This window comes from Pleurodeles waltl, chromosome 4_2 (assembly GCF_031143425.1).
Source record: "Pleurodeles waltl isolate 20211129_DDA chromosome 4_2, aPleWal1.hap1.20221129, whole genome shotgun sequence".
NCBI classification, from domain to species: domain Eukaryota; kingdom Metazoa; phylum Chordata; class Amphibia; order Caudata; family Salamandridae; genus Pleurodeles; species Pleurodeles waltl.
The window spans coordinates 1,036,925,339-1,036,938,170 of NC_090443.1; the positions used below are offsets into that span (position 1 = coordinate 1,036,925,339).

At 47.1% G+C, this 12,832-nt stretch overlaps 1 protein-coding gene across 6 annotated transcripts in view; it reads left to right on the plus strand.

Moving 5' to 3' along the window:
• Positions 1 to 12,832, plus strand: part of LOC138293662 (aldehyde dehydrogenase family 3 member B1-like) — a 144,987-nt gene that overhangs the window by 77,057 nt on the left and 55,098 nt on the right. For all 6 annotated transcript variants that reach the window (XM_069232963.1, XM_069232961.1, XM_069232962.1 and 3 more), the window contains exon 5: positions 3,951 to 4,036. In XM_069232963.1, coding sequence (XP_069089064.1) covers positions 3,951 to 4,036 — 86 coding nt within the window. The remainder of the gene's footprint in view (positions 1 to 3,950; positions 4,037 to 12,832) is intronic.

Here is a 12,832-nt window from a genome sequence, read left to right on the forward strand (position 1 = left end):
ATAGACAGTACCAGCAATCGCAGTACAGGCCCTCATACCATCAGCAGTACAGGCAATCATCGACTGCCTCCTATACCAGACAGGGAGGGAAACAAAGACAGGGGTCACAATCCAGAGATCAACCCAGAAAGCAATGATCTTCCACAGGCACCGGCTATGCTCCCTCAATGCCCGCAACATCAACAAATAGGAGCAAACATTTCCAACTTCATCCAAGAGTGGAAGAAGATAACATCGGACAAGTGGGTGCTAGATATAGTGACAAGAGGTCATACCCTGGAGTTCACAGAAAAGCCACGCTTCACCCACCAACATCAGGCAGCTCTCTCCACCTTCGTCTGCTTCAAGCGGAAGTCCTCAGCCTTCTGGCCAAAGGGGCTATAGAGGCAGTTCCTCTGCAGCAACGAGGTCTCGGATTCTAATCCCGTTTTTTCCTCATAAGGAAGAAGTCGGGAGAGTGGCGTCCTATATTAGACCTCAGGAAGCTCAACAAGTTCCTTCGGAAACAATCCTTCAGGATGATCACATTGTCAGATATCTTGCACCTCTTGAATCCTGGACATTTTATGACAACCTTAGATCTCCAGGACGCCTACTTCCACGTTCCAATACACCTAAAACATCGCAAATATCTCAGTTTTACAGTAGCCGGTGCCCATTATCAATTCAGAGTCCTGCCATTTGGCCTCAGATCAGCTCCGAGAATCTTCACGAAATGCCTTGCCCCAGTCGCAGCCTCCCTCAGAAGCAAGGGTTTCCAAGTGTTCCCTTACCTGGACGACTGGCTCATAAAAGCTCCGTCATCTCTACTAGCCTCAAAAGCCACAGATGCCTGCCTAAGACTATTCAACAGTTTGGGTCTAACAGTGAACCTACAAAAGTCAGTCGTGTTCCCCGCACGCAGGAGAGTTTTCCTGTGAGCAGAATTGGACACGATCCAAAACAAGGCATATCTTACCCTAGCAAGGCAGCAGAAGCTGACCCAATTGGCTGTCACAATCTCCGCAAGAAAGTTCGTTTCAGTACGACTATTCAAATCGCTTCTGGGCATGATTTCCTCAGCCATAGTCCTAGTACCGCTGGCAAGACTCAAGATGAGACCTCTACAAGAAGAACTACAACTCCAATGGACCCAGTCACAAGGATCCTTCGACGATTTAATAATCATCACACCAAGGATTCGGCAGACGTTAGAATGGTGGTCCCACATCAACCACCTCTCCCACGGTCTAACCTTTCTGGCACCAATAGCAGATTTCGTTATCACCACGGACGCCTCCCTGGAAGGATGGGGAGGCCACTTACAGGACATGCGCATTCAAGGCAGATGGTCCAAGCTCCAAAAGGAGATGCACATAAATCTGTTAGAACTGAAGGCGATTCATCTTACGCTCAAAGCTTTTCTGCCACGCATCGCAGGATCATCCGTGTTAGTCAGAACAGACAACACAACAAGCATGTTCTACATCAACAAGCAGGGAGGAACAAGATCCCTCTCCCTCTCAAGGGAAGCTCAGTCTCTCTGGAACTGGCTCACACGGAACAACGTCCGCCTCAGGGCAGAGCACCTGGCTGGGGTCAACAATGCTCTAGCGGACTCTCTCAGCAGGACAGACGACAACTGTCACGAGTGGGAACTCAACCAGACCATACTCGAGAGCATTTTTCAACGATGGGGTCGGCCGATCCTAGACCTGTTCGCCACCAACCTGAACGCCAAATGCCAGTTTTACGCCAGTCGATACCCACTCCTGGGGTCGTGGGGAAATGCTCTTTTGATAAGATGGTCCGGGATCTTTGCATACGCTTTTCCCCCCATTCCACTGATTCCCAGACTCCTCAGGAAAATGAAGACCGAAGGCTGCAAGATCATTCTCATAGCCCCCAAGTGGCCGAGGCAGTACTGGTACACGGAGCTCCTCCTCCGGTCAATAGCCAATCCAGTCCGTCTCCCTTGCAACCACAATCTTCTATCGAAGAATTAGGGTCTCATCTTACATCCCGACCCAACTTCACTGCACTTGCATGCTTGGCTCCTGAGTTCAGAGAGTTCCAAGATATGAACATCGACCAAGAATGTACGCTCATATTATCTAAAGCGCGAGCGGAGAGCACGAATAAGACATACAAATTAAAATGGAAGAGGTTCTGTGTTTGGTGTTCTCAGAACAATTTTCACCCATTTCAAATCAATCCTGAGCAAATTCTTCCTTACCTGCTCTCCCTTTCCAAGGCTGGTCTTTCCTATGCATCAGTCAAGATTCACTTAGCAGCTATAGCCTCTTACAGACGATCGGCTAACATGCCGTCTATTGGTTCAACCAGAGTCATCAAACAGTTTATGAAAGGACTGTTCCGCACCTTTCCTCCAGTTCGCTTACCTCCGCCAGAGTGGCACCCTAATATTGTTCTCTCCCAGCTCATGAAAGCCCCTTTTGAACCCATCCATAGAGCTGAACTCAAGTACATCACCTGGAAAGTGTCAACCTTGCTCGCTCTCACCTCTACCAGAAGAGTCAGTGATATACAAGCGTTCACTACTAAAGAACCCTTTTTAGTTTTTTCTGAGGATTTTGTTATGCTCCGAACCAATCCCAGATATATTCCCAAAGTTCCATCTTCATTCCACCTCAATGAACCAGTTATTCTACGAACCTTCTTTCCAAACCCTACTACGATAGCAGAGAGAACTCTCCATTCTTTGGACATTAAACGATGCCTAAAATTTTACCTGCAAAGTACCAAGAACATCAGGAAATCAGACCAACTCCTAGTATCTTATTCTCTGGGACGTCAGGGAACAGGAGTAACCAAGGCCACTATAGCCCGATGGATTTCTTCCACAATCCAATTTTGTCACACCAAGGCAGGAAAACCCTTGACTAGGCGCCCGAGATCCCACTCTACAAGAGCAGTCTCCACATCGGCTGCTTTGTTTCAAGGTATTGCCCTTGAAAAAATTTGCCAGGCTGCGACATGGAAAACCACACACTCCTTTACGCAGCACTATTGTTTGGAGTCATCACAAAGAACAGACTCTCTAGTAGGACAAGCTGTGCTACGCCATCTTTTTCATTAAGGTGAGATCTTTCCTTAGTTATAGTCATATGGTTTAAGATACAGATAACCATGTTTCTATTGTGTTTCCTGGTGAAATATCTAAAGTGTACATATGTATGTACTTGTTAATGTGTATGCAGATAGATGAATTTTATCTATATTATATAAATGTATATATGCACATACTTAGAGTATCTGTATTCCTTCGTAACTCACGCTCAGAAATGTATGAGTTTTCTATAAATGTTATTATTATTACTATTATGATTATTATTAACTATAATTTAGATAGAGGGTCTTCATGCTTGCACCCTCCACCCACGCTGGATACAATGTTTATCAACCATACTGCTGTCTATTCAGATTCAAGCATGTGAATTTATGAAAGATCCAATACTGGATAAGAAAACAACTTACTTACCTGTAACTACAGTTATCCAGTATTGGTATCTTTCATAAATTCACATGCGACCCACCCTCCTCCCCTTTGATGCTCGCATTCCTCTCAGGTTTTTTAATTTTTCACTCTTGTGCTGGAAAATCTGAGGAAGAGAGCTTCTCTGGAGAAGGTTCTAGAGGGTGCTGGTGCCTGATTGGACAGCAGGCAGGTTTGGGTCCTTTCACAAAAGGACATGGATAGGCTATATGAGCAAGCTCTGACTCCATTATAGCCTATGGCAAAAAATATTTATTTATTATTTATTGCTATTTTATGTACCGTGGGACTCCCACTTCGACGACGGGGATGATTCAAGCATGTGAATTTATGAAAGATACCAATACTGGATAACTGTAGTTACAGGTAAGTAACTTGTTTTCTTATCCACCCTACTGAAGGCCTCTGACCTGCAGGGATTGTCTGACTTCTGGTTTCTTTTTTCTCCTTGTAGGAAACTGCGGCATCCTGAAGCCATCAGAGATCAGCACGAACACGGAGAAGCTCATGGCCGATCTGCTGCCTCGCTACCTTGATCAGGTGTGGTACCTTGCCACCTATGGGATTTGTTTGTTGGGTGCAGTCGTAGCAAAATGTTTTCTTTTATAGTTTTTAGTGTGGCGCTATTCGTAATTGAGCTAGCTTCAGAAACTTACCTCCTTTAGACTGGAAGCACTAATGTTATGGATAGCTACTACACTGCTTAGAATCTGCTTCCACCCACATGTGTGACACGGCTGTTGTGGTGACTTACCTGGCTGGAGAACTGTAGCTCACACAGAGACCTGTGCACCAGCCTTGTCTCTCTCTGGTTTGAATAGTCAGTGATTAGAGCCGTATGTAGTCATATATGTATACCAGACTAGACGTTTGTGTAACAATTGCTTGCATTTAATTACTGTTGGTACACTCGCTAGCTGAACAGTAATGTCTTTTATGAAAACGAATAAAGAGATACTGTGTTAAAAAAACACTAGCTGCAGAAACTAGAGTGATCACATGACCCAGCTTTTTAAATGTCTTCCCAAAATCTACTGCAATCCCTCACGCATGTCATGCATCTCACGCTTTGTGAGGTTTGTGCTGCTCTAAATGGAACCTTGTATTGAAAAACACAGAGTCCATGCCTGTAGGTCTGGGATGTTGGTGGAGCTGCATGATTGGAAGAAATCAAAGGAGAAACCACGCAGGCCTTGGTGGGTGAGCCTGAGCTGGGCCCTCTGGTACACATTGTGGCTGCATTAGAGTGGCTAGCGCTCTAGGGTGGGGCCATTGTCCAGAGAACTTGTGGTGGTAGCAGCTGACTGATGTGCACACTCAACTGTGGTGTCATCTGGCTTTTCAATTAACCAACGTACCCTAGGCAGGGCTAGGCACACACACCTGCTGAGTGCCAGGATACCCCTCTAAGGTGGTTGTGCGTGTTGCACATACACAAATACAACAAATCAAGTACCCTTATAAGATCGAGTTCCTCTTTGCTGTACACCAGAGTTCTCCAACCTTTTCTGTAGCAAGAGCTACTTCTGATCAGTGTAAATGATCATTAGCTACTGAAGGCCAAGACACTTGTGCAGTTTTACCAGACACCTCCACACCCAGCTTCATTGACTTTAAGCCTAATGTCCTTAGAGACAAATACTATGGTTTGAACAAAATATTTTGAATTAGGGGCACTGCGACAGGGCTGCCATGCGTGCCAGTGAGAGTTTGGTGTTTGGAAATGAATGAACTTTTTGTGCATATTAATAGGCTATATGTGTATTGGTGTCTGAAAGCATATTTTGTCTGTACTTGTAGCACAGGACACACCTTTCACCATATGTGGCACTGTTACATGTATAACACAAACATACAACCATTTCTTTTTTAAACAGGACAAATTTAAAGTGCAAAAATGCCCATAGCATGGAACATTTTTCTTCACTTTGAATTTCTCCCATTTAATAAATCACAGTATTTTTCAGTTAGACCTATGGCACAGTGTCCTACTAGCCACTGGGAGCAAGAGGCCTGCTATTTTTAAATGCAACACTTTGAACAAAAATGATAACATTAAAATGAAAAGTTAACTTAATCATTAAGGTAACTTTTCATTTTAATTTCTCCTATTTAAAAGCTTTGATAAACATAATTTTGTTCTCACCTCCAATATCAAGTAATTAAGGACTTTTGTTTGAGTTAAATACCTTAGTGATTCAATTCTTCGCCTCTGTGCCTCACCATGGGTAACAAATCTGACTCCAGAAGTGCTCCTTATCAAACCCTATCTGCAGCCTGATGGTAATAATGTAAAATAAACACAGCCTTCCCTTTAAAATGAAAAATGTGACCCTGTGCTTATTTAAAAATGAACTCAAGGCTGTGAGCTACTCTTATGGGGTCTGTGAGCTACTGATAGCTCGGGATTGACTGGTTGGAGATACCTGCTGTACACTGTTGTACTTGGGTGCCAGTGAATGTTGGCTGCTCTCTGGAGAGCATAGTGTGTTATGAGTGTTATAACATGAGTCTCTGTGTTGGTCACTGTGTTCAGATTAGTGGTAGTTAAAGGTGCAGGTTAACATTGGTGGGATATGTGCTCAGGGATCATGTTGGTCGGGGCCTGTCCGCGGGATAGGCTATGGTAGAACTTGCTTTGAGAGTGTACGTGATGGACTGCCTGTGCGCAGTGGCTATCCCCTCAATTCGATGTGCTGTAGGTACATATTGGTTGTAAAGACCTCTGAATGCTGAGCCTGTGGAATCATCTGCCAGAAGCAGAATTGAACAGGGCAAAGGGCAGGAAGAGACCCTGATATAATGTATAACAGGGCACTTTTATAGTCCTCCAAGGAGAGGGCAGTGAATTGATTTAATAGAGCAGAAATGGTGTAAGCAGAAAGGGAAGGAGCTGAAGAGTGAGTGAAAGAAGCTTTAGTCCTCTCAGTTTTGGATGCTTAGGAAGAGATTTGTAGAAGAGACTTCAGAGGGTGGTTACAGCGGAAGTGCAACAGATAGGTGACATGAGCCGTTTGACCACTTTCTTTAAAGCCCCCTACAAGAGTTTTGATCGAGGGAAATCTGGGTGGCTATTCTGGGCCTTATCTTATGAATGTATTTTTTAATTTCTGTCCTAATAATAAATACACATAAATAGGTAGAATAATGTGAATATTACCAGCATCATCTGTATGCACTTTTGATCCTGGTTTGGGAGAAAGACTTGGTAGCGTTGCCTTCACTGGAAGACCAGAATCAGGCAGATGTCATTGTAGACAGATGTGAAGACCTCAGCAGTGTTTGATGGATATATCCTTTCAACATTAATTCCACTGTTGTCACTAGATCTGATACGGTTCTCCTGCTTTTCTTGCTAGAAGTGTCATGGTGGGGGCCAGATGTTTGCTGAAATATCTCCAAAAGTTAATATAGTGGACTGTTTGCTGTCTACTCTGTGCACAGTGCCCCCATCACTTGGCCAGTTTTATTGTTTCTCATGATCAGCCCCATGCCACTTTGGATGTGTCTCCTGCTTTTATTTCTATTTCTTCATAAGTAATTAAGCATGGAATATGAGATGCAAGTGTGTGGGCCATGTGGAGAAGAGGCTGCGGTCCTGTTGATTTGGAGTGAAGAAACTTGTTTAAGGTTACACTGCCCTCCTTGAAGGACTCTGCATATCACATGGCCAACTTCAAGCAGGAAGTTTCCCTCATTACTGGGCTATAGTTAGAAATGAAATGCACCCAGAAGAGAGGAGAACATCCATATGGTGGCAGAAGAGCACCTTTTGTCATCTAACATGTTAAAACATGCTCCAGCTGAGTAGACAGCAAATGAAAAGAAGGCTGAAAGACTTAAATCAGTTTTAACATCTGGAAGTTACCCTGTGCACTTTTCATTCCATTTTCATAGCTGGTCTTGCATAGCAGGGGGCCCGATATATGCAAATCACCCTTGGTCCTGTTCCATAAGGGGCAGTGCAGCCACACAGCATGACCATGTGCCATTTCAGTAGAAACACAAGTACCCCCGGTGCCCAGGTGTGTTTTCACCCTGTTGGGCTGCAGCAGTGATCGACAGCTTGAGTCCATATGGCACACTACTTACACCGGGTAGTTCCAGGTCTTAGGACTCATTCAGCTTCTTGATTTACAGCTTTGAGTGAAACATTCCTGATTAAATAAATGCACTTTTGTTTTCATGGCTGTGATGAAAGTTAGATTCTGAGTATGGATGGTGGAGTCAAGATGTAGTATGTGAGTGAAGTAGAGGGAAACTAATATGTTCGTAGTATGTGTGGCTGTAGATGCACATGCCCTGCATACTCCTGCAATCTAGTGTTGGGCTTGGACAAATGCAACTTGTTTTTCTTCAAAGAAATCTTTCAAGTCATGAGGTCTCAGTGACACCCCCTCTGATCATGGATGTACATAGGCACCAACTCCATTGTCACACTTTTTTTCTCTGCCATCGGATATGGATGTGAATCAGTGCTGCTCCCAGTATCGACAAGTTTGTCAATTCCTGTTGACACCGAAATAAGGCCTTGGTGTAGGAAAGTAGTTCCTTTCTGTCATAGTTACCCCCACGTTTTGCCTGGTGTCAGTATGTTTAGACTGTAGTGCACTGGGATCCTGCTAACCAGGACCCCAGTGTTAGTGCTCTCTCCCCTAAATTTAGTTTTATGATACCCTTTGTACCCCACAATTCACATACTGGTGCACCTGTGTAAGTCCCTAGTATATGATATTTAGGTACCCAGGGCATTGGTACACCCAGGGGTCCCCCAGGGGCTGCAGCATGTCTTGTGCCACCCATAGGGGCCCAATGGAACTGGGAATGCAGGCTTGCCATTGCAGCCTGTGTGAAATGGTGCATGCACCGTTCACTACAGATATAAGGGTTACCTTATATCATGGTCACTGCACTCTGACCCTGTAAGTTACCCCTAAGTAGCCCTTCAGCCCAAGGGCAGGATGCATGGTTTTAAGTGTGACAACACCCCTGCATGAGCAGAGGTGCCCCTACAAACCCCAGACTCAATTTCCTGGGCTTTGTAAGTGCAGGGAAGCCATCTTAAGGTAGGTAGTGGACACTGGTCAACACAAGTTGTCCAACTACATAATGGCTTCACCGAACCAAGGCATGTTTGGTATCAAACATGTTGGAATTATGGAACTGCACCGATTCCAGTTTCAGTTGCATGATACCATGTACTCTGGATGTTCCCTCGGGGATCCCCCAAAGTCTGCCTGTACAGACTTGCAGGGTCTGCATGCCAGCCCGTGCTGCTGCCGACCCCAGACACTGTTCTGCCCTCCTTGTGCTGAACCTAACTCAGGCAGGGGGAGGCAGGACAAAGGATTTCCTGTAACATAGAGATGTGACCACCTCTTATTCAGAAATACGTGCCTGTGGGCTGGCGTTAGGGTGCCTCTGAGTGCCACCAGACTGCTTTGAAGGGCACATTTGGTGCCCTCCTTGGATAAACTGGTTTGCACCAGTACAGGAGCCCCTGGTTGCCCCTCTGGCGCAAAGCCACACAAAGAACAGGGGAGTGCACAGAGCTCTGCCAGGTGGCCACTTGATTCTGCCATGTTAGAAATAAGATGAGTAGAGGCCCCTGAGAGCACCTAACTGGTTAGTCAAGCTGGGTGACGCCCCCCCTCCTCCCCTCGGCAGTAAGTGTCCAACCCCCTCCCAGGCTTACCTAAGGGCTCCCCTGAGGGTGGGACCCTAGATTCGTCTGCAAGACTTCAGGAACTGTCTGCAAATCTCTGCAAGACATTTCTGCAACCTGGATACCAGAATTCACTGGAACTAATAGTAAGACTGTAACCAGTAGATCTCCTACTGCAACTTTGTTTCCAAGTTCTGCAACCCCTGTGGCCGTGCATCCTCCAGAGTCACAGGGACTTTGCCTGCACTTAAAAAAACAAGAAGGAATCTCCCTTGGAGTGAATGAGTCACTCTCCTGCATCCGCAGGCACCTCAGCGACAATGACCAGTTTGTGGATCCTGCTCTCCCACAGACTCTTCAAGGCTCTACAACACAGGTTGTGGCTCAGTGGCACTCCAGATGTCTGACCTGTCTTCTTTGCATCTGAGAAGTCTGTGGTCCCTCGCTAGAGATGCTTGGCTGGAACCCCTGTGCACCGCACCTGGTTGTCATTGCCAAGGCTTGTTGGCTCTTCAGCCCAAAGGCCTCCTAGCTCCAAGAACCCCTAGTCTTTAGCACTCTCCACCTCCTTGAACGATGTCCTCTCTGCAACTCCTGCAACGTGGGCATCCCTCTTTATAGTGCTGCTGAGGCCTCCCTGTGACTTCCTGTACCTACTGCCAGAGGGTCCTGCTGGGGGCTACAATGATTCCTCTTGGCTCTCCTGCTTTCTGAGGGCTGGCTCTGACCTACCTGTAAAGGTTGGGTCACCTGGACCTTGCTGGTCCCAAAAATCCTGCAAACTTCATGCAACACCTACCTGCATTTGCCAAGGCTTGTTGTGGTCCTGCTGACCACTGACCCTTCTGCAATCCGATGATCGGCGTAGGGCAGTTCATAAATGATTCCAGAGATCTTCCTGCATCGCCTGAACTCCTCAGCTGCATTTCTTCATCCACCGTCCCACAGGAAAGCATCTTCTGGAAGGGTGGGCATTGCCCTCCTGCACCGCCTGGGCACCCCTCGGTGGCCTGGACTCTGTCCGCTCTTTCCTAAGGTCCCCTTATTCTGGAAACCATGTCTCACGGATCACAACAGCATCTGGACAACCGAGGTCCCCATTGACTTCAACAGGAGGTTCCACAATAAATTCACCACTATGCACCTGGGCTCCCTGATATAGGCATTCCATTGTTCTCGGTATCCACGGGTGGGGGCACTATCCAACCTCCCTTGTCCCAATGGGTTTACTCGAGGTCCTCTGGAAAGGGTCCTAGAACTCCAAAAACTCCAACCGGGCTCTACCCATGCTATCCTGTGGAGACTGACCCAGGGTTGCAACTCTGCACACAAGTGCCTGGGGAATCCTATCTACTTATTTTGTGTGTTTCTGTGCTTCCCCAGTCCTAAAGGTCCTTGGGTGGTAGTTTGAGTTGGGAGTGATTCTCGCATTCCGGTTACTTAGTACACTGTTTGACCCCCCAGCCTACCTTCCAGCCCCTCCCCCCCAAGGGCACATGTTATTATATGCCTGTACATACCTTTTCTTAAGTATATTTTTGTATGATCAAATCTCCTGTTAGGAGATATACCAAAGTTTGTTCTAATATGTGTGTTACAATAAATATAGGATATTTATCTAACACTGGCATGGTTCTTTCCTGTGTGTACATCACTGACTGACCTGTGTGGTATTAGCAACTGCTTTACAGCCTCCTGGGTAAGTCTTAGCTGCTCTCCACAGCTACCCCTCTGAGAGCAAACCCTGGAGACTGGTAGGAGCAATACTGGGGGTCCTCTAAGGAGCCCCCAGAGTGCATGGAATAATACTGGCAACAGTACTGGGGTATAATTCCGACAAGTTTGATACCAAACATGCCTAGGTTTGGAGTTACCATTATGTAGCTGGACATAGGTAATGACCAGTTGCCAGTACATTGGTCAAATGGCTTCCCTGCACTTGCGAAGTCTAGTGCACCGCTGCCAGGATAACCGTGTAAGGCTGGTGGTAGCAATGCTGGGGTCCTCTATGGAGCCCCCAGAGTGCATGGAATCACACTTCCAATACTTTCAACAGTATTGGGGTATGATTCTGACATATTTGATACCAAACATGGCCAGGTTCAGAGTTACCATTATGTATCTCGACATAGGTAGTGACCTATGTCCAGAACACCCATAAAATCGCGTCCCCCACACTCACAAAGTCTAGGAAAAGAGTTTGTGGGGGCGCCTCTGCTAGTGCAGGGGTACCCTCACTCACGGGAACCTGCACCCTGCCATCTGGGCTAGGAGGACCTACCATAGGGGTGACTTACAGTGACCAGCAGTGAAAGGCTGCATGCACCTTTTCACGCAGGCTGCAATGGCGGGTCTGCAGACACAGTTTGCATGGGCTTACGTGGGTGGCATAATACATGCTGCAGCCCATGGGGGAACCCTGGTGTACCAATGCCGAGGGTACCTAAGTACCATATACTAGGGACTTACAGGGGTACACCACTATGCCAATTGTGAGATGTAAAGTGTAACAATGCAACCACATTTAGAGGAGAGAGCACAATCACTGGGGTCCTGGTTAGCAGGATCCCAGTGAAAACAGTCAAAACACATTGATAGGCAGAAAGTGGGAGTAACCATGCCAAAAAGAGTGACTTTCCTATACTCTTTGTCACAGTCGAAGTCATCTGGGCATTCTGTTAAGTCCCACAAATGGAAGACGTGCAAGAACTCGAAGAGGTCTCCGACTTCACCCCCTCCATCAAAGTCATTTGACAAGTCGAGGGAGCGTTGGCATTCAAGGCGTCGCTCCGCGGTTGAGCCTGCACCCCGCCCATCTCCGCGCCACCCCTCGGTTCCAGGAGCGAACCCCCTGCCAAACTTTGTGAATTTTATGAGGCTTTACACCTCATATTTGGGCAACCCATCCCTGGTGGAGCGCCTTCGGGCCCTGCGAACTTGGGAAGGGCCCCAACTGGTCTTTTGCTAGTGGGTTTGACCCCAGAACTGCACCGGTAGAGCCACCTCAGCCTTTTCCGGTGCTGGCTCCGCTGCCGATGCCTCCGGTGGCTCAGTCCCCATTCTCGTCCCTGACTCCGATACAGAGTTGGATGGGCATCGCCCAACACTGGCGCTGACTTGGGGCTGACCACCCAGGCCAGGGTCTGTGTCCTATTTCTTTGGGCTAGGGCTTGAACATGATTGGGAGGGGGCCACTGGACCCTGATGAATACCAGCCTCTACATGTCACAGAATGCACCTGGTGTGAGGATCTGGTGGATGCCAGTGGACTGGAATCCTCCCCAGATATTGGCTTGGTGTCTCCTCCTACCGTTGCTACAGAGGAGGGAGCCTCACTTGGTGTAGTGGTGGGAAGGGCTGCTGAGGAGCTAGACCTTCCACTGCCCAGTATGGCTGTCAAGACACATATCTTGATGGAGGTGCTTCAGCCGGGAGTCACCCGATCTGAACTGCTTCTCTGGTTTAGCGATGCACAGACATCCTTCTTGGGGGCTGGCCCAAGCCCTGCACATGAGTTCCTGTGAATAGGTTGATAGCCTGCTGCCATTGCCCTACCCCAACCCAGACCAGTTTCCTCACAACACACCCCACCCCAGAGATGTTGGTGGTCTAACCCTCCTCTTCTAAAGTAAACCCTGGGACATTACCTACCCCTTCTGAGACAGGGAATC